The 21,843-nt window shown below is 47.5% G+C and overlaps 2 protein-coding genes and 1 pseudogene across 10 annotated transcripts in view; all 3 read left to right on the top strand.

The window, feature by feature from the left end:
• Positions 1 to 2,979, top strand: part of Gigyf2 (GRB10 interacting GYF protein 2) — a 131,411-nt gene extending 128,432 nt beyond the window's left edge. For all 9 annotated transcript variants that reach the window (XM_015481564.2, XM_015481566.2, XM_015481567.2 and 6 more), the window contains one exon: positions 1,897 to 2,979. In XM_015481564.2, coding sequence (XP_015337050.1) covers positions 1,897 to 1,964 — 68 coding nt within the window. In that variant the 3' untranslated portion in view covers positions 1,965 to 2,979. The remainder of the gene's footprint in view (positions 1 to 1,896) is intronic.
• Positions 2,980 to 9,883: 6,904 nt separating this feature from the next.
• Positions 9,884 to 15,141, top strand: LOC125618298 (annotated as a pseudogene).
• An 855-nt stretch (positions 15,142 to 15,996) lies between these two features.
• Snorc (secondary ossification center associated regulator of chondrocyte maturation) overlaps positions 15,997 to 21,843 on the top strand; it is a 6,182-nt gene continuing 335 nt past the window's right edge. The window contains exons 1-2 of the mRNA XM_015481579.2: positions 15,997 to 16,219; positions 21,624 to 21,806. Of these exons, the coding sequence (XP_015337065.1) occupies positions 16,147 to 16,219; positions 21,624 to 21,806 (256 nt within the window). The 5' untranslated portion in view covers positions 15,997 to 16,146. The remainder of the gene's footprint in view (positions 16,220 to 21,623; positions 21,807 to 21,843) is intronic.

Here is a 21,843-nt window from a genome sequence, read left to right on the forward strand (position 1 = left end):
GTAAATCTCAAAGGGAAAGAAAAGCAGACAAATGATAAATAAGATTTGAACAGTTTTTTGTTTAATTCTTTTTTACTTGCAGATAGACACAATACCTTTATTTTATTTTTGTGGTTCTGAGGATCAAACCCAGTGCCCCACACATGCAAGGCAAGCCCAAGTTGAACAGTTTTGAGAAAACTCACTTGGATGACCTTTCACGTAGACGATTCCATAAAATTCACTGTTCAGCTAAGCTCCTTTTGGAAATTCCTCTGATAATTGCTAATCGCTGCCCCATGCCTCTCATTTCCATTTGTTACTTTTTAATTTATATATTCCTTATAGATTTACTTTTTGAGAAAACATAGTAACTACTCTTCACAACTTTCTCACACACAAAATGGGGAAAAGGGTTCTAATTTGATCTGTAAGTACCCATTGAAGGAGCAGCCAGCAGAGGGAGCCCCACCTTGTTTTAATCCTCTGTGTCCTCTGTTGTACTCCAGCCACACACTAGTTCTTAGAGTTCTCAGCAGCCTGCACTTGGATTTTAATACAAACATCGGGCTTTCCTATGAGAATAGCCTCACAAGCCTTAAAGAAATCATATGAGTGAGTCTGAGCTGAACCTAACAAGGATGTAGTGTGTAGAGCCAGGTCTGTTGAGGTAAGCCTCATTTGTGTTGCCTTGCCTCTGGTGTCCCCGGAGCTTTTCATTCTGTCATGTGGAGGGTGAGCACACCTTACCCGTTGTATTTTTTATTGTTTTGTTTTTTGACAATTAAACAAGATCATGTCTGCTAATCCTAGCTTAGTAATCAACACATAGCATCAGATAATCAGCTTTTTATATTTTGCAATAGACTTTTCCCTTCCTGTCTGTGTAATTAAAATAAATTTGGTTTATTTTTTATAATTACATTTCTCCTGTATTGATGTAACGTATTATTGTCTTCTATCACATTTCATGTATTCTTGAGATAAATGTGAAATTGAAGAAGAGCCTGCCTCAAAATCTTAGAATAACAGCTCATGTTGAACATTGTTTGGTCTTTACGTTCTTGTAAAAATGTGAACACTGACCTTTGACTACTTTCAAGGGAAAGAAGATCTTGCAGGTCACACACAGGTCCACAGTAGATGGGGACTTTCAGGGTAGGTTTGGAGTTCTAGCCTCTCCCTGTGTCAAGCCTTGTCAGCAGCTTGGGACCATAGCTTTCTTGGTTAGTAGGCAGGCAAGCTTATATTTTCAAATGATAATTTAGTCAGTTAACTAAGCTGTTTTATTATGTAAGGTATTTTTGTTTGTTATTGGAACATTTCAAATGTGTGAACATTGAAGAACAAAAAAAGAGGATGTGAAAAACCTACCTAATACCAGCACACACCTGCCAAACAGAACATAGACCAAACAGTTTATGAAATGAGCTGTTACTTTGATTCTGGGGCAGGTTTTTCTTTTGGAATGGAGGGCGTTGCCTGTTTGCTTTTGGTTTTCAAACAGCAAATGAGACATTTATGGGATTTATGCAGGGCAGAGGACTGGAAAGCTTGCTAGGACTTGCTGACTCCAAAGAAGCCCTGTTCATGATCATCTTTATCAACCTTTGGCTGTAGATTTTGTAAAAATTACATGCAACTTCTGGCATTAGATTTTCAAGTCAGTGGTGTTGATGAGCACTGCTTATAGCCTGCGTGCATATAAATGCTGCTTTTTTCCTAAGTCAGATTTCGTTTAGGTTTATCAGATGTGGTTAACTGAAATCCTTTCCTTTGTAAGTCTACTTATGTTTCCCTTTACTACCCATGTAGGTAGTATGTTCAGAAACAAACCTATATTCCAGCCCATTGCGTAGAGTTTGAGCCACTTGGTTGTCTAGGTGTGGTCACTCATAGCCAATATTTTTTCCTCAGGATTTTCAGTCAATGCATCATCAGAACGACTCAACATGGGTGAAATTGAGACTCTGGATGACTACTGAGCACCTGCCAGGCACTCACTTCCCTCTCCTCTCTGCCGACCATGGATTCTCCACTTTTGGACACAACACATACTCATCATTTACTCTATATCACTCTGCAACAAATCACAGAACCGATCATCTCAGGCTTTTTCTTCTAGCCCCTTGTGTCCAAGATTCCTTAAACCGTTTTTGTTGGTGAGCATCTCAGACTGTATAAAAGTGGACCAGACCCTGTGTCGGGGTTGACAGGTGGGATTGCTCCCCAGCAAGGCTGATCTTGGCAGCACATTTTCACTGTGCCGTGATTTCATCTACTGCCTCCCAGAGAGTATAGTATGTTGGGATCTGCCAAGGGCAGCTTACTTCTCTTGTCACTTTTTCCCTTCTGTTTTGTTTTTTCTTCTTTCTCCCCATAAGGGCAAAAGGTCTGACTGGTGCAATCATGAAGAGAGTTAATGGTTAACAGACATTGGCCAGCAACAAAACACCCCATGAACTGTGACTCAAGTGTCTGCAGAGACAGCCAGAGCTCTCCCAGTCTGGAGGTTGCATTGCCACTGCTAACTTCGGATTGCATCACAGAGGCCCCGAGTGGGTGGAGTTTGGGTTGATTGGTTTGATGTTGCACACCCCTTGCCTGTTCTTTCTGAACATCCTTTCGGAGAAAGGATTCATGTTTTTCTTCATTAGATAGTGACTTCTGAGCAAGCTGACTTCTCCCCTGGCATACTCCACCCTGATTGGACAAAGGAAACCCTGTGGCCTGGGAGAGGGACTTATTCTTAATTTTTCTTTCTTAAAAAAAAAAAAAACAAACAACAACAAAAAAAAAAACTGATTTTTTTTCCCCCCATAAATATTTTTACTTCAGAGGACTAGGACCAGTTTGTTTTGGGCCCTTCTGCTGAAAATTTGTCTCGTTTAAGAGGCAGCTAGGATCTATACCATATGTATGAATTTGTATAATTTCATTTTGGGTAGGGATAAACTTTTGCTTCCGATAAAAGCCCGGAATTTCATCTGGTTCCTCAGAGCATTGCGTGTGTGTCTTGCTGTGGCCCTGAACAGGTTTTGTTTAAAGATTCTGGGATGGCAAGTTGCTTGCCTTTTCTGCAAAGAGAACATACAAAACCTGACCATCTGTAAGACCTTCATCCATGGAAACCACTACACAGGAGGAAGCAGTGGGATGGAGGGGTGGGCGAGAATGGGGTGGAGAAGCCTGCTCTGGCTTCTGGTGCTGGCCTCCTCGCACCCTGTCACTTCAAATAGAACTGTACTCAGCGCTGTTTATAAACAAGCCCTCTTCCTGCTGCCACCACACCCCACAGAACATCACCCAGAATGGCCAGTCGCACCTTGGAGGGAGCCATGTGCCGGCTGTGCCTGTGTGAGAGGTGCTGTGGTGGGGCGGCTGCCAGGTGGAGCACCTTTCCTTTCTGTCATCTGCGCCTGGAGAAAGCTGGAGTTGCTCTGAGAGCAGTTTGGTTTTGGAGGATTATATTTGGTTTCTATTTTTATTATTTTGGATTACCATTCTCCCTATCCTCTCTTGCCTCCCTCCCTCCTAAACATGTACAATAACTATACAGAGACTGCTACAAACTTGTATATAGTTTTTGGATCAAATAGCATGAGGAGATGGGGATCCGTTAAAATTGGAACTCCTACTCTCCTTTGCTTTGTAAATTCAAAAGTGGGGGGTGGGGAAGAGGGATAGTTAAAATGTTTACAAAACTTTAAGCTCCCTCGGAACTTTTGCCAGTGTGGAGGAAAATAAAAAAGAACTTAAATAAAACGTGGTTGGTTCTCTCTGAGTGCACCTCTCGTGCCCCTCCTTGTGGAGGCTGAGTTTTGCACTAGATCATTCCCCTTGGCAGCATGGAACAGCTCCAGGCCACAGTGACCTCCCAAGACTTGGAGGTGGTTCTCCCTGCCAGGCTATGGAGCACTGGCTGGGTCTGTACTGGAGAAGGTAGAGGTCAAGGTAAACATGGGAGAGTTTGATCAGTGGCTTTCCTCCTCTGACTCTCCCTTTCTGCCTCCCTGCGGATCTGCTCCGCCCTGAAACCACAGACACACACCCTCTGAATGTGCCTCAGAGTCGGCCACATTTTCTAAAGCAGATTCTGCTACTTATTTAGGAAAAATAAAAATAAGCTTTTAAAAAATTGGAAGTGGAGCGGGCAGATGAGCAGAACAAAAGTCAATTTTAGTCATGGAACATTCCATTTGCCTAATCAGGAGATTTGCTTCTGTCTGAGGACTTTCCTACTCAGTGGAAAGAAACCAATCTTCTCAAGCATGTTTCTGTCTCAGCTCTACCCTTCATATTCTCCTTTGCTTGCAGCCACCACTCTTCAGGGGTTTTCCCTTCACTCTTCAGCTTTTGTTGTTGTTGTTTGTTATTGTTTTTGCTAGGAGAGGGAGGTTTTCTGGGGATGGAACCCAGGACCTAGTGTGTGCTAGGCATGCACTCTGCCACTACACTACACCCCTAGTCCCTTCCCAAGTTTTAAAGTAAAATTGTCCCTTGGTATCCTCAGGGGATTGATGGGTTCCAGGACTCTACAGACAGAACCTTGCCTTCCTAAAGTATGCACATCCTCATGGTTACTTTGTATTCTCTCTAGATTGCTGGTAAGGCCTAACACAGAATAAATGCACTGTAAATTGTTACATCATATGTGGTTTAGAGACTAATGATCTGAAAAAGGTCTGCATGTACTCAGTACAGAGACAGTCTCTACATTTCCAGTCAAGGGTGGCTGGCTCCAAGGGTACAGAACCTGCAGATACTGAGGACCAGCTGCGTTTGTTTGTACACTATCTTTTTTTTCTTTTAACTCTTGAGATTTAAAAAAATGTCTCGTTTGATTATAGAGACTTACCTCAAAGATAGTTGGTGTTCTAGTCACCATTGCTGCATAGCAAATGGCCTCCAAATTGGCTGACAACAACCTCATTTTGTTGGTGATTTTGTAGTGGGGAATTAGGGAAGGACTCGTCTGGGTGGTTCCTTGCAGGGTCTCCTGTGGTTGTGGTCAGATGTCAGCTGGGACTGTTTTTATAAAAAAGGCTTGATTAATGAGGTGGGCTCTCCAAGGCAGTCCACTTGTGGGTCTGGAAGTCTGTCTGTCTTCTTTAGGTGGCACCAACTTGTGGACATCCCCCAAAGAACCAGGTGGAAGCAGTAGTACAATACCTTTTTCTAACCTATGCTCTGGAGCAACATAATTGCTGCTGTGATGCTGTATTCAGATTCTCAGGGTGGGAGGGTGGAGCCACAGCCCTCTTATATCATCCTTGGTGGAAGTGGTGGGGGTGGGAGAGATTATTGCAGCCCTTCAAGGAAGGTGATTGAGTAAAATGAGCTCAGCCATCTGCATCAAGCACTTTATTTCATTGATTTAAGTCAAAGTGGTTTGGTTTTGTTTATTTCAGGATGGATCTGATAATTCTGGTCTCAATTTAAATAATCTTTAGGGCATCCATTTTATTTACATATATATATATGCACATACATGCTCTATTTTATATATAGGATGTATATTACACCCTATTTTAAAATTGGCCTGGTGACAGAATTGGCCACTTTATACAAAATGCCTCTGTCTGCATTTTAATAAAGATAATAATGTGATCAATGAAACAGAAGTGATCTTTGGAAAAAAACATTTCTACATGGTACTTCCAGGGTGTGAGATAGAGCTTTGGCAGAAGAGCGGCTGACCTGCAAGTTAAACCAGGTACAACAGAGCACATCCCACCTGGGTAATTAGACTGACAACAAGGCCCATCTCAAGATGCCTTTGGTCCTGCTTGAGTTTAGGCTGTTCCTGGAGAGGAAGCTGTGGTGCTTGCTGGGACCTTAGGGTATCTGGGAACCCTGGAGTAGCCAGATATGCAATGCTCATTTTACAGATGTTAGATTCCCTGAGAATGATGGCCGTGTACGGCTTCTGCTTTTGCTAGTTCTGGACTGGGAGCCCAAAGCCTCCAAGAGGAAAATTTCAGCCAGAAGTGGGAGTGTTTTACAACTGAAGTATCAACCATAGCTATGCTTCACTCAGTGGGAAAAACAGTGCATGGGTGCTGGGAAGGAAGAGAGGGGAGCTCCTCCTCAGTACTGCTCTGGCCAGTAAGCTGTCGTAGTCTCCTCCCTCACCATTGCTATAAAGTGGTGACGGCATGGGAACAGAATTAATAATGGCTTTGACACTTGACTCAATGCAGCTGAACTTAGGAAGCAGAGACATGATTTTTTTTTCTTTTTTTAAAAATATTAACTTTTTAGTTGTAGTTGGACCCAGTACCTTTATTTTCTTTATTTTTATGTGGTGCTGAGGATTGAACCCAGGGCCTCGCATGTGCTAGGCGAGCGTTTCTACCGCTGATCCACAACCCCAGCCCGAGACAGGTTTCTTAAGGAAAATTTTTTCCCTTTGTTTTTCCTCCCAATGCAGGAGTGGTCAGTGGTCAGCAGATGCTTTATGCTCTATATGAGCACCGTAAGTGGTCCTGAAAGTGTTCAGTGGGCCAATATTGGCTTGGTTGTGTGTAACAGAAGACATCAGGTTGCAGTGACTTGAGTTGGTTTATTTCTCAAGTGGAATCAGAGGTCATTGGTCCAAGGCTCATATGATGGTTCAGGGACCCGAGTTCTTTCTGTTTCACCATCTTATTAAGTCACTCATGGTGTAAGGTGACTGCTAGAGCACCAACATTCATGACTATATTCCAGGCAGAAAGAAGGAGATTGCTTTTTGGTGCTTAGCATTGCTTTTGTCTGCTTAGCATCTTTAAAGGAGCTTGTTTGGGAGCTCTTCTCAATGTTGGAAGTCTTAAACCAGTCAGAATGTAAATACATAACTATAATTAGTTGCAAAAAAGACGGGAAATTGGGGAGTTTGGTTGAGTGCTTAGCTGTCCAAAACACCATAGGATTCTGTCACTAAGAATTGGAGAAGAATAGATGTGTTGGTAGTTGGCAGTCTCTACCACAGTCATCTCTTCCATTCTCTATTTTAAAACGGGAAACATGGAGTAGTGAGTTTATGTATGTTGATCAAGGAAAAGAATCCAGGTGCTACCCCAAGTCAGCCTGTGGACTGAGGACTTTAGCCTTTCTGGCAGAAGGATTCAGAATCAGCTCTGGTTTCTGTTTTGTGCAGAGCCAGGGAGTCAGAGCATATTCCAAGTAATAGCTGGGTTGTGTAGTTTCCAATTCTACGTAGAATCTGGAATTTGGTGGATAAGTACTCTGTAGCGTTAACCTGGGAGTGGTTTGGGAATGGGAGCCTTGCAATCCAAGGTCAGATTTGAATGTTGGTCCCATTACCTACTTTCGGGCAGCTTTCTTTCAATATTTGTTTCCGTGTCTGTGAAATGAGAACTATCAGGGAGTTGTGATCAGTAACTTATGAGTATAATATAGTACAGTTCTCAGCACCTAAATGCTTGATAAACACCACTTGTAGGCCATTTTGCCCATACATGGGTGTGGTTGAGCATGTTAAACAGGAGTTACTACCTCCTTGGATGGCTTCAACTTAGCATGAAGAAGTGTCACTCTTATGGAGGCATTGTGGCATGAATCCCACAAGACTGCACAGCAGTCCTCCATATGTACTGTTCTGGCTGCTGGTTTCCTTGCCTGTCTGTGGAATGAAGGGGTTGACCCAGGGCATTTGAGGAAATTGAAACAGAAGTCAATCCCTGAACTCTGTGTCCCAGAGTTGAGCACCACACTGGAAATTACCTATCAACACCCAAGTGATTCTATAGCCTGAGGTGGATCACACTGTCTGGTCTGGGAGGTTCCCGTCAGCTCCAACTTGCTAGTAAGTGAGCGTGAGTCTGGGGGCTGCCAACACATGTTTTCTTGATTGTGGCTAGTAGTCAACCCTTTGCAGTTTCACTGCAGGAGACATGTTGAAATGCAAGCATTGTGGGCTTGTGCGGGGTTAGAGTCCCCCACCTGGATTTTCTGACAATAGTCACATCAAATGGGGCCTGAAGCAGGTCAAGGTCCCAACATGGAACACACCATCCTAGGTAATCAAAAGAAATGTTTAAAAAGAAAAACTAGTGTTGAATGGGTTGGGAGCAAAGTGGGAGAAGGCAGTTACTAAAAGATGAATTACTGGGGAACTAAAGCCGTGCCTGCTGGTCACGCACACCAATCACTACACCCCTGTCTAGGCGATGCCCACTTCTAGTTCACTTTCAGCCCCGCTTGGGCATTTGGTATCCCCGAGACTGGATTGTGTAATATATAAAACAAAGAGGAAAGGAGAAAATTGGTTGGTTCATATATATAGCTGGACATGTGTACATGTAAGAAGGAATAAAACTCAAGATGACTGCTGAAGTTCCATTTCTAGCTGGTCCTGAGGCTGGGGGAGGAGACTTGAGCACTCACTGCTCATCCCAGGCGCCATGAGCGCTCGACTGCCGGGTTTACAGGTGTGCAGCACCATAGCAACCTCCGATGTTTTAAATGAACTAGTTCTAAAGTAAGTTTTATACCTTCTGTTTCTTATCCCTACACTCGGGGGTATATTTCCTCAAAACAAGGCCATTCTGTTAAATAACCACAATACAGTTATCAAAACGAGGAAATTAGTGATGCAATGCTGTTAATGCCAGGCTGCATTCAGATTTCACCAGTTGTTCCACTAGTGTCAGATAAGGAAACGCTTACAATCAGTTTTCATACTGAACTGTCATTTTTCTTGAGAGTCTTTACTTTTAATCTGGAGCAGTATCTCAGTCTCTTTATCTTTCATACCTTGACGTTTGTGAAGAGTACAGAACAATTATTTGTTAGAACACCCTCAAATCGGATTTGTTTGGTACTTCCTCTCAAGATGATTCTGGAGGAATACCACAAGTGAATGCATCATAGGAGGTACGTGAGGTTGGTGATAGTACTTTTGTAAAGTAACAATCTTTCTCTTTGTGGTAAACACTGAGACTATGTGAATGTCCATCTCTTCATCAAAATGTGTCTACTAGGGCTGGGGTTATGGCCGAGTGGTAGATCACTTCCCTACCCTGTGTGAGGGGCTGGGTTTGATCCTCAGCACCACATTAAAAATAAAAGGTATGGTGTCCATCTACAACTAAAAATACACATATATATATAATGTATCCACTAGTTTCCCATCATCTATTGATACTTTTTGCTTGACCAGTTATTACTCAGATGCTGCCAACACTTTTTTTTTCTTTTTGGTACCAAGGATTGAACCCAGTGGAGTTCAACCACTGAGCCACATCCCCAGGCTTTTGTTGTTGTTGTTGTTGTTGTTATTGTTTTTAAGAGAGTCTCGCCAAATTGCCGAGGCTAGTGTTGAACTTAAATTCTCTTGCCTCAGCCTCCTGATGCGCTGGAATTATAGGCATGTGCCCCTTTACCCAGCTTGCCAACATTTCTTTTGCACTTATTAGTTAACATTGTGCTATAAGGAAGAGTTTTTCATACAAACATGTATACACTCTTATAATCTGATACCGTTTTTCATGCACAAATGGAACTGCTTCTGTGTCTTCTTACCACATCTCCATCATTCTGTTTTGTTTTGTTTTGTATTTTGACATAAGATATTTAGGCTCATCATCTACTTTTCCCAGATATGGACTTAGCTATTTCTCCAGGGAGCTCTGGTTCTTTTCAGTAAGGAGAGTATCCAAAAACTAAAATCTGGGCACTGGGCATGCTCACGGCTACTGGGGTGTCACTGATTCAGGAATATCCCTGCAAACAGGGAGTTTTTTATGTGTAAGTTCAGATTTGTCCATATATGTGCATATATCTCTATAACATCTATACCTACCATGAGTTGTTGATACCTCCAATTTCAATTTCAGTGCAACACCACAGGATACGTTCTGACCTTCTCTCATTTATATTTTCTTTCCCAACAGTGAGAAACCTGGCTCTTATTATCTTCAGGGTACAGTTGACTCTGGGATGACATAGTTTTGAACTGTGTGGGCCATCTTATACATGGATTCATCTTTGGGAGATTTGTGACAATTTGAAAAAATATGCAAGCTGTAGCATAGAAAAATTAAAAGGCATATCACGAATGCATAAAATATATGTAGATGATACTTTATTTTAAAATTATTTACTACCATAAACATATACATCTATTGTAAAAAGTTGAAAATTATCAAAACTTGAGCACTTACATTCAGGGTGTCAAGGAAAATGTAAACAAATTGAACACACTGTTAAACCATTACAGTATAAAATTAACTAGTACGTATTATACTACAGTAATACTTCCGTAGCCACTGTGTATAGCTATGGGGGTGAATTTTGTTGCAAGTATCTGCTTAAAATGCTGTGCAGCAAGCAAGTTCAAAGCCATCCTTAGCAACTTAGTGAGGCCCTAAGCAACTCAGTGGGACCCTGTCTCAAAAAATAAAAAGGGCTGGGGATGTGATTCAGTGGTTAAGCAATTCTTGGTACCAAAATAAAAACAACTGTGCAGCTCTGGTCACCTCCATGTGAGAAATTGGTCTCTCCAGTAAAGTCCATATCCAGTAAAAACACCTCACAGTTCTTGCATATTTTTTTACTGTGTGTAATACATGTAACGTAAAATGTGTTAACCCTCAGTGAGACCCTGTCTCTAAATAAAATGTAAAAAAGGGCTGGGGCTGGGATTCAGTGGGTTAAGCACCCCTGGATTCAATCCCTTGTACCAAAAAACAAAAAAGTAAAATATGTTAACCAACTTTATATTATCAGTTAGGCTCCCAGTCAACTCTAGTGTTAAGTTTTAGGAATGTCAAAAGGGTTGGTGCCCCTGATCTCCCGTGTTGTGCAGGAGTCAGCTCTGTTTCCACATTTGCTCAGTCCTAGAATACCCCCCAAGTAGTTTTATGGTTGCTAACCCACTGTGAGAGACAAGCTTTCTAGTGTGATACAGTCACAAGATGCTCTGTCAAAGCCAGACCTCATACTTAAGTGGTCCCATAGGTTATTACTGCCTAGGGATGTCACTGCTGTCCTAGTTTGTGTAAGGATGCTCTATGATGTCTTCACAATGACAACATTGCCTAACAATGTGTTTCTCAGAGGGTGTCCCTGTTGTGCCTCATGACTGTATTTGTTTAAAGAAAAACATTACAAAAATACATATGTACAAGGTTATTTGTTGTAACAATCTGTAATTTAGATTTTTGTCTTAGGCTGAGAGTTACTTCCATTTAGTATGGCTATGATAATCATTTGAGATACTGAATACTGAACTCACTGTCTGGAATTTTTTTTAATATTGAGGGTTGAACCCAGGTCCTTGGCACATGCTATGTACCATGAGTTATGCTTTAACTTCTTGAAATTCTAAATTTATGTTTGTAGTTTGTGCTTAATAGGTGAAGTCTGATGCACTAATGGAGCATGAACCAGGAGCTTGGAGACTGGCTCATGCCTGGTCCTGCCATCAGGACCAGGATGGGTTCTCTGCTGCCCACTCTTGCCCCTGGACAACCTCCTCTCCTTACCTCTCATGCATTGGGATGGGTTCAGTGGGGAAAAACTACCTATGAGCTTGCACTTTGGTGAACACAGTGGCATTCAGACTATCCAGGGCAGAGTGTCTGCACAGAGCCTGTGTCTGATGACCCCTGAAAGGTGAGTATATTCTCTTCCTGCAGGGCATAGCTGTCTTAGCCTCTGGCTGCCAACACCTTCAGGGAATGTTTGGAAGAGACTTGCTATTTACACTGTGGCCATCTAAACGATAAGCTGCTTCCCTTTCTGTCAAGAGAGTCCTGGCCTGTGAATTGGAGGAGAGGCTCTGTGCTTGTGTCCATTTTTGTTTATCAAGTAGTAGTGCATTAGTAGGCTCCCATTTCATTCCTGAGGGTCAAACATCCTCATCCAACTGTGCAGTGTTGCATCCATCTCGCTTCTGGAAGGTCAGTATTGCTGCTTGGCCTCTGCTGCAATAGGATCACTGATCCAGTCATCTCCTGGCCTTGGAGGATTTTGATCTCCTTCTCAATGCATCTCCCAGTGCCTCTGTGAAGAGTACTTTGGTGAATGTGGGCATCACCTCCTAAGAGAAATGCACCCCAGCATTCCTTTCTTCCTACACTTTTGGCTTCTCACCTCTTAACTTAGGCTTCTCTGTCTCATGACACCTAGGCTACTAATGAGTCAGCCAAACTGTCAGAGCTCCTGAGGACACTGGATTAAGGATCTCCAGTAAGCAAACTGTCAACATGCGTGGCCCAACTAGGGTCATATTCACACCCTGCCCGTTTAGTCTAACACCTCAGAACTCATTCTCACACATTTTCCAGGTTTCTAATAATACAAACTAGAAAAATCTTACTAACTTGGTACTCCATGATTAATTTATTGCTAGCCACCTGACATTTGTCACCAAAGGTCAGAAACCTGAGTAGAAAGAGTCTTCCTTCCATCTCCTGCCAGTGTCTCCTGCTGGCAGATCCTAACAGGAAGTCAGAAAGGCAGCAGAGTACTGGGGTCATGGGGTCATGAGGTCCTGCTGTGGTGTGGATAGATGAGAATGGGGCCAGATGGACAGGTGTTATGTCCACCCCAGAAGCCCAGGCTGATTGGATTCAAGTACTAAGTTCCTGCTGCAGGCAGTGCTAGGTCCTGGGAGGCACTGGGGAACAAAACAGCCTCCACTGTCCCGAAGCACAGTCACATGGCAGAGGCAGACCAAAAACATGCTATTAAACACTTCACCTTAAAGTATCATTAGGTGTGTCAGACCAAGTGTTTTTATTTGGAATATACAAAAATCCCCCAGAAATAAAATGTAAAGGATCACTCTAATAAATACTCCCCCCACACACACACACACAGCAGACCCCTCACAAAAGAGGCTATTCCTGTAAATAGGGAGCTGTCCTTGAGTACTACAAAGGCAAATTAAAAGCACAGTGAGGCACCAGCATGTAACTACCTACTGACAAAGACTGGTGGTGCTGAGCTTGGAGCAACCAGCCCCCTCCTGCTGGGAAAATATAAGCCAGGATACTTGGGGAAGCTACTCAGCACTGTCCACAGAAGCAAGGATGTCCCTGCCCTGGGACCCAGGGGTTCTCACTCCAGATATGTAACCAAGAGATCTAATGGCCCAGGTCCACAAAAGACACTACAAGAAAAAAATTCCCAATGAATTTCTGGAGAACATAGAAACAAAATGGAGAATTGGAGAATTAATAGCTGATAAGTGGTAGAACATTTTTACTTGGATAAAATGTTCATGGAAGCCATATTCATAAAACTTTCAATCTGGAGACAACCCAACAAAATGTGGATGAAGGGGTAAGAGAATGGGTAAACCATGGCACAGTCGTACAACTGAATAGTGTTCAGCGATGATGAGTCTTGCAGGTAATGTTGAGCCAAAGAAGCCAGACAGCAGTTCACACCATGTGACCGGTCCACACACAGGACTTGTCCAGTTCGTCCAGGGGATAGCAGGCGGACCAGAGCTTTGGGAGTTACTGAATGGGGAGGATCCCGTCTGGTGTACGAGGAGTGCACTCTCTGGCATGGAGCTTGCTCAGGTGTGTACATAGGACAGTTCATCTATAAACAGGATCTGTAGACTTCCCCGTACGTATGTTGCGCCTTCAAAAATTAATCAAATAAGAGCTCTACTGGCGGGACTTGGTAGTGTGCTGTCTCACAAGTAGTTCTCCACTCCCAGACCTGGATCCCTGGGCTTCTAGCTAGGAAGCACAGCAGCAGGCATCACGGGAAGATGAAGAGCTTCCCTGAAGATGACCCATCTTACAGCCTTTTGGGGATACAAGGCTGGCATAACCTATATCAAGTGGGAAGTTGATAAGCCAGGATCCAAGGGGAACAAGAAGGAGGTTGTGGAGGTTGTAATCATAGTGGAGATACCACCCAGGGTGGTTATAGGCATTGTGAGCTACGTGGAAACCCTACCAGGCCTCCAGTCCTTTAAGACCATCTTTGCTGAGCGTATCAGTAATGAGTGCAAAAGGTGCTTCTATAAGAACTGGCATAAATCTAAGAAGAAGGCCTTTGCCAAATACTGCAAGAAGTGGCAGGATGTAATGGGCAAGAAGCAATTGGAGAAGGACTTCAGCATGAAGAAATACTGCCAGGTCATCCGGATTATCGCCTACACCCAGATGTGGCTGCTTCCCTTGCACCAGAAGAAAGCCCGCCTGATGGAGATCCAGGTGAATGGAGGCACCTTGGCTGAGAAACTGAACTGGGCCAGGAGAGGCTGGAGCAGCAGATCCTGGTGAACCAGGTGTTTGGGCAGGATGACATGATGGATATCATCAGTGTGACCAAGGGCAAAGGCTACAAAGGAGTCACTAGTCACTGGCATACCAAGAAGCTGCCCGGCAAGACCCACCAAGAGCTGTGCAAGGTTGCCTGTATTGGAGCTTGGCATCCTGCCTATGTGGTCTTCTCTGTGACCTGGGCTACCATCACCACACTGAGATCAACAAGAAGATCTACAAGATTGTCATCCTTCATGAGGTAGCCATGACTAAACTAATCAAAAATAATGCTTCCACTAATTAACCTGTCTAAATGACAAGAGCATCAGCCCTTTGGGTGGCTTTGTCCACTATGGTGAAGTGACCAGTGACTTCGTCATGCTGAAAGGTTGGTGGGTCCAAGAAGCCAGTGCTCACCTTCCACAAGTTCTTGCTGGTACAGACTGAACAGCGCTCTGGAGAAGGTCGGCCAGGGTTCATGACACCACAACCAAGTTTGGCAATGGCTGCCTCCAGACTATGGAGGAGAAGAAAGCACTCATTGGACCACTTCAGAAAGGCTGGATCACCAAGGAAGAAGGTGCTTGAGTCTGGAGCATGGGCAGATGGCTGCACCCAATAAAAACTTTTTCAGTGAAAAAAAAATTAAAAAAGAAACAGGATAATTTTATAAAAATATGAGAGCCAAGAAGAAATTAAGGCATGGGGAGGCTGCTGGGACTGAGACTCGGATGGAAAGGAGGTAGCCCATAATGAGAGGGACAGCAAGAGCAAAAGTCCTGGGCCGGATCAAGTTGGGTATGTCGGAGGAATCCGCGCAAGTCTTGTGGACCAGAAGGAACAGAGAGAGCTGAGGTGGTGGAGGATGGCAGGGCCAGGGAAGCTCTTTGTGGGAAGCCATGAAAAGTGCAGAGAGGGGTGTGGGCAGGTCTCTCGAGGGCTTGGGTGGAGGGAGTGAGGGGAAGAGAGAGCTTTAGCGACTTAGTTGTGTGCTGAGGCCCTCTGGGAGGTGGGGAGCAAGGAGCCCATTGATGGGCAGGGGAGGAGGACATGGAGGCCCACACACTGGATGCCAGGAACTGAGCAGTTTGTTAGGTGCCCCACTGTGGGTGAGTGTGGGTGAGGCGGTGGGCAGCGGGGCTGCAGCGAGGGTTACGGCATGAATGTCCAGGTGAGAGTTCAGGTCTCCGGACCAAAGAGGAGTGCCTGTGAAAACCCCAACGCAGGAGCAAGGCCACACGCTTTTCTGTAAGAGACCAGGGCAGCCGGGGCCTTGGATAGACAGTGCTTTAAATGAACACACCTCTTTGCCAGCTCTGCGACCTGAAGCAGAGTGCCTGCCCCGGACCTCCCAGGCCTGCCACAACATGAACAAGCACATTCACCCGAGCCCCTGGCATGGAGGCTGGGGCATATGTGCTTCTAAGGTCCTTGGGTGATTCTTCTGCACCAGGAAGTATGGAAACCTCTCACTTCCAGTGGCTGAGAAATATGTGTGGGAGGTGTGTATCCTTGTTTCCTCACTTGGGTGTGAGAGAGAGAGAGAGAGAGAGTGTGTGTGTGTGTGTGAGAGAGAGAGAGAGAGAGAGACAGATGGGGGGGGCGGGAAGAGGGAGAGAGCAATTTCCTCCTTCCCTCTCCAAGGGTGGGGCTGCTCCTGGGTTTGGAAGACCAGGTCTGTTCCGTGAGCTTTCGCTGTGTGTGTGTGTGTGTGTGTGTGTGTGCGCGAGAGAGAGAGAGAGAGAGAGAGAGAGAGAGAGAGAGAGAGAGAGAGAGAGTGTGTGTGGGGGGCGGGCACGGTGTCCCAGGAGGACAGAGTTTGCATTGATGAAAACCCTTCCCAGCCCTTTGATGCCTCTTTCCCGTTGCTAAAGTGCAGCGGCTCAGTCCTCTCGCCCAGCACGCACTACACTCACTCTCCGCCAGGATGGCATCCTTCCTGGCCCTGCGCGTGGCTCTTCTGCTCATCTCTGGGGTCCTGGCCCCTGCGGTGCTCACAGGTAAGGAGTGCAGGCCTTTGGTTCAGCTGCCATCAGCCTCCAGGGGTCAAGAACCCCCTTGGGGCCAGATTCTTCAGTGTCCCCTGGGTTGAGGGCATTTGGGTGACTGTTGGAAGCTGTCAGAGTCCAGCTAGGAGCATCTGCACAGGATAGGTGTCTCAACCACAAGAACAATGACTGAGGTAGGAGGGTAACCTGGGGAGCAGGGTCAGGACATGTATCTGTACGGGGACATGAGGGTCACTCCAGCACTATCTGAAGGCTTTCAGGTATGGGAGGTAGGAGAGGGTACCGGGCACAGAGCAAGTGGCTGAGGGGTCACAGACCCAGTCACCAAGCCGAAGTCCACAAAGTCCTGTTAGTTACCTTTCAAGTCCCACAAACCCTTCCCGGCTGGTCTTCTGCAGTGCTCAGAGAGTGAAGGTTCAGGTCATGTCTCCATCTTGGGAAAACTTTCAGAGAGGGCAAAAGACCTGAGATCTCACTGAGGATGCTGGACTTAGGCTCTGAACTGAGGCCAAGATGACCCCATCTGGGGCAAGCAAGAAAAAAGCCCCAGACGGCTCTCTTGGGCCTGCACTGGGAGGGACTGGTCCAGGCTGGCTTCAGAGTCTGAGAAAAAGGTGCAGATGGGCAGAGGCTGGCTTTGCTCTGGGAAGAAATATTCTCCCTCCATTGGCTAAAGGGCACCTGCCTCTATACCCAGAGTGTCTCAAGGCCCTGAAGCCTGGGCTGTGGGGATGTCATGGATCTTTGAGGGAGGAAAGTGACCTCCCTTGTGAAAGCGTGGCCTGGGGAGAGCTGATGTGACCCCCACCCCACCCTGGGAAGCCTGCATGATGGTGGCCTGCTGGTGTCGCCTCTGGCTCTGTCCCTACCCTCTCCACACATGCCCTCTCCTTGTCCGCAGCGGGCGAGACGACCACCACTAGCCTCCCCCAGGGACCAGGGAGCTTCACAGTCAGACATAGGAGCTCTCGGCATGGACCTAGCGTCCTGTCAACACTCAGCAGATGCTGAGGGAATGTACCTCCAACCTCTAGGCCCTCCTTGGAACCCTGGGTCTCGGGCAGAGCGACTCTCTTCAAAGGCTGGGCAGTGCCCTGCCAACTGGTGGTAGGAGAGATGCCTACTGAGCGAGCCCATGTGATGGCCTTGGAGTTGGGGGAAGTAACCTTAAGTGTAGGAGGTGTCTCCTACTGCTTGGACCTTAGCGTTGAGATCCCTGCAGCCCCCACCCTAGGGAAACTACTGAGCCCACCTCCCTGTGGCCTGGGGCTGCTGGCTCTCCCAGCCCAGGCCTCCTCCAGTCTAGGTCAGACTGTGCACACACAGGGGTTGGTGGGCTTTGGGGACAGCCAGGATCTCACCTGGCCTCACTTCCCTCTTCCTTCTACATGTGCTACCAACAGGCAGGCCCCACGGGCAAGGGGCCAGAGCATACCAATCTGCCCAGGGTTTGGGGTTCTGGCTATTCTTCTGACCCTTCTGGGAAGGAGGATGTTTGGGGACTCTGGGATCTGGCTCTGGGCTAGATAGAAACTGAGCAGATGTGTTCAAGGCCCAGCAGGCCCCCTGACTTTCCTGGGCTGGGGTCCTGTGGCAAGAAGGAGGGGAAAGAGCGCTAGTCTGCTGTCCTCTCTGCCAGGAGCCAGTGGCTGCAGCCACTGGGGTGGGGGAGTGAGCCAGGTTGAGCCGGCAGGAGGCCAGGCCAGGGATGAAAAGGGCCTTCATGGCCCCGCACAAAGGCCGCCTGTGAACACAGTGCCTGGCCTTGGGGCCCTGTGGTCAGATGGAGTGTTAAACAAACTTATTTACTGAAAGGCAGGGTAACTGGGGGAGCCTGAGGTGCCCAGGCCTGTGGCAGCACCATCAGGCCCCCACCGTCCCTGTTGGCTTCGGCCCAGCATGGAGGCCCAGGCCATCACTCACTCCGTCCTTGAAGTTCTGGGTCCCACCATTGCCAAGGCGACAGTCCTCCGCATCTCCTCTTCCCCACCCTCACGCGCTGTCACTTAGCCTGCTGGGCAGTCCTCTGAACTGGGGGGACTGCAGGCTGTGCTCTGTGCTCCTGTTGGTCCCTGTGGCTTTTCTTTGCCCATCTTCACCCTCCTCTGACAGGGCCTCCTAGGGGCAAACTGGCTGACAGCTTCCCCAGCACCAATTTGGGGGAGGACAGGCAATTGCCTGTAACAGAGCAATGCAGGTGGAGACGGGCACACGGGGCTCCCACAGCTGCACTTCCTTTGCTGGTGGGTTGGGGTGAGTTTAGCCTCTGGCCCAGGCCAGCAGGCACCACCCAGGTCGGCTGGGCCTGGTACCCAGAAGCCCTTGGGCGGCCTCTCTGGTCAGATGCCCAGCATCAGAGGTGAGCCTTGGCCACAGTGGTGGGTCAGGGAGGTGCCTGCCTGCCAGTCTGTTTTGGGCATGTGGTGAACAAGCAGAGGGCCAGCGGTTTGTCCATTTCTCAGGGCAGACAGGCAGTCTGTGAACCCCAGACCTCAGGGCTTGCCAAGCAATGGGCACACTCTGGCCTTTTCTTGCCTAGCCCCTGGAGCCTAAGGCCCGCATGCCTAGGGTCTGGGACCTTTCATGGGAGCTTTGAGGCTACAGACCCTGCCCTTCCTGGCTGCAACATGGGAAGCCTAGCTGGGTCACCTCCCCCTCCTCAAAGGATGATCTTCAAGGTTGGGCCAGAGTGGCAGCCAGACACCAGTGTGGCAGTTCAGCCCTGAGTCTTCTGGGAGGTAGACCACCAAGTGGGTTTTTGTTTTTTTTTTTTATATTGGGGAATGAACCCACGGTTGCTTAACCACTGAGCCACATTCACAGCCGTATTTATTTATTTACTGGGTGCTGGAAATTGAACTCAGGGGCACTTGACCACTGAGCCACATCCCCAGCCCTATTTTGTATTTTATTTAGAGACAGGGTCTCACTGAGTTGCTTAAGGCCTTGCTTTTTGCTGAGGTTGACTTTGAACTTGCGATCTTCCTGTCTCAGCCTTCCAAGTCGCAGAGATTACAGGCATATGCCACCACGCCCAGCACAGCCATTTTTATTTTTAAAAAATATTTTTAGTTGTAGAGGAACACGATATCTTTTATTTATTTATTTATTTATTTATTTATTTTTTATGTGGTGCTGAGAATTGAACCCATTGCTTCACACATGCTAGGGAAGCACTCTACCACTGAGCCACAACCCCAGGCCTTTATTTATTTATTTTTTTTATTTTGAGACAAAGTCTCACTAAATTGCTTAGGACCTTGCTAAATTTCTGAGTCTGGGCCTTGAATTCGTGGTCCTCCTGCCTCAGCCTCCTGAGCCACTGAGATTGCCAACATGAGCCACCACACCTGACTGCCATTGATCTTTTCTGAAAAGGGTTCTGATTTGATGAAGCCCTAAGGAACGTGACAGTGGTCCCTGCCTGCAAGCTGAGCCTCACAACTGACCCAGACCAGGCTTTTTGAGGAGGTGGCAGGGGCAGAGTCTGGGGAGCCAGGAACCTGGTTACATTTTATGGTGAAAAGATTTTAAGTTCACAAAAAGTTGCAAAAAAATAATCCAGTGAACTCCAGTAGATGCTTCGCCTGAATCTACCAAATACCAACATTCTGCTGCATCGCCCCTGCTTCCTGGATGTCGAATGGTTTGAAAGGAAGTTGCTGACGATGATGCCTCTTTGCTCCCAAATGTTTCCTAAGAACGTGCACCTTGTCTTACACAAGCAGAGTCCGAAATTAAAACCAGAGGGACACTGACAGAGCCTGAGCTACAGCCCGATTCAGATTCCACCCACAGATTCCAAATATCTTCTACCTCAGGCCTGCCCCCCCAATCAGGAACACACCTTTGTTTACCTGTCTCCTCTATAATCTGTAACAAGTCCTCCACCTTCCTTTGCCTTTCCTGACCCTGACATTTTTGAAGGGCCCAGTTATTTTAAGACTGACCCTAAGTGTGGGTTTGGCTGACATTTCCTCTTGGTTTGCCCCAGATGGGCAGGAAGCTCCAGAGGTCCCTGTGTCTTCTCTGAGCACCCCTCTCCTGGAGTTGGTGAGCTCGCCCCAGTGAGGCCTTCAGGGCCCGGGGAGTGCCCAGGGATAGAGCTCCTGGGCATGAAAGGGCCCAGGAACCTACAGGCTGCTGAACCTACAGGAACAGAACTGCAGCTTCCCGCAGCCTCACAGGAAGTGCAGCCTTCAACACACTGTCCAGGGCTGCAGACCATTTACCACGTGACCCCACAGCTCAACCTGAGCCTTGGCTTTCTTGCTCCTGAAAAGGAATAAGAATGGTCCCCATGCCACAGACAGCTGCAGTCAATGCGACACAACATCCAATAAGCTCGCTCTAAGGATCTGCTTGGGGGCTGTCTCTGGGTCACAGTTCCGTCCCAGTTATCAGGAGGGCATGGCAGCCCTGACTCTGCTGAAGCCTCGATGTGGGATGAAGGCTGGGAGGAGAGGCCTGGAGCCCGCCTGCCATCCTGGCCTTAAACTGAACTGGGTTTCGGAGGCCTCCCTCCTGGGCAAGGTGGGTGGGCCCTCGGTGTGTGTTGCTCTGGAGCTCCACCGGGGTCCTGAGGGTTGGGTGGTGAGGCTGGTTGGGGCCCAAGGAGAAGATCATTACCAGGCCTCTCATCCTGTGCTCCCTATGGGATTAAGGCTGTCTCCCTCCTGCTCTCTGGGGTCCCTGCATTCCCCCAACCCTGCTGACTCCAACCTCATAAGCAGAGAAGGGCTCTTGCAGAAAGCTGCCCAGGGACTGATGTGCAGGAGCCTGGCTTGATGGTGGGCCTCCCTTGCTGGCCGCCCCTCCCCTCTTCCACCTCCCTGTTCAGGAGACAGCAGTCTTGGTTGTGGAGGGTAGCCCTCTGCCTTGTGGTGGCAGGACTGCCCCAGTCAGGCTCAGGAGGAGCAGGGTCACCTGTATCAGGCAGGGCCTGGATGGGCCTCTCCTTGTGGCAGTGGAACCCTTGAGGGTCTCAGGGTATGTAGGGACCCTGGTTCCCAGTCTTTTCCTCAGGTGAAGGAGGTCTTGGGGTTTGGGTCCATGAACCCCACCTCCACTGCCCTGAAGTTACCCTGCCAGCCCCAGGCTCAGTCTCTTTCTGAGGGCCCATAGGTCTCCCCACCCCCACCCCCATCAATCTGTCCTCACATTCTGGAGGCAGCCTGGCTCCCGGCCCCTGGCAGGCATCTGGACCAATGTACACATGGCCTCCCAGTCTTGGGGGTGAGTTTTGCAGTTTGCTTGCCTGTGAAATGGGAAGGCCAGTGTAGTGTTGAACTCAGAGCTTTACACACGGCACCTTGAGTTGACCGACCAGGGAGGGGAACTCCAAAGCGCAGTGGGCCCAGCCACCTGGCTCCACCGCCTGTCTTTGACCTTGCAGCCGAGGGTCCGCAGGAGCCTGATCCCACACTGTGGAACGAACCCGCCGAGCTGCCGTCGGGAGAAGGCCCCATTGAGAGTACCAGCCCTGGCCAGGAGCCTGCAGCCACCGCTGCACAGTCTCCCACCTCTGTGCCCGGCCCAGAGGACAGCACGGCGCGGGAGCGGCTGGACCACGGCGGCGGTACCAGCTGGGAAGAGGCGGAGGGAGGGGAACGGAG

Source organism: Marmota marmota, unplaced genomic scaffold (genome assembly GCF_001458135.2).
Source record: "Marmota marmota marmota unplaced genomic scaffold, marMar, whole genome shotgun sequence".
Taxonomy (NCBI): Eukaryota; Metazoa; Chordata; class Mammalia; order Rodentia; family Sciuridae; genus Marmota; species Marmota marmota.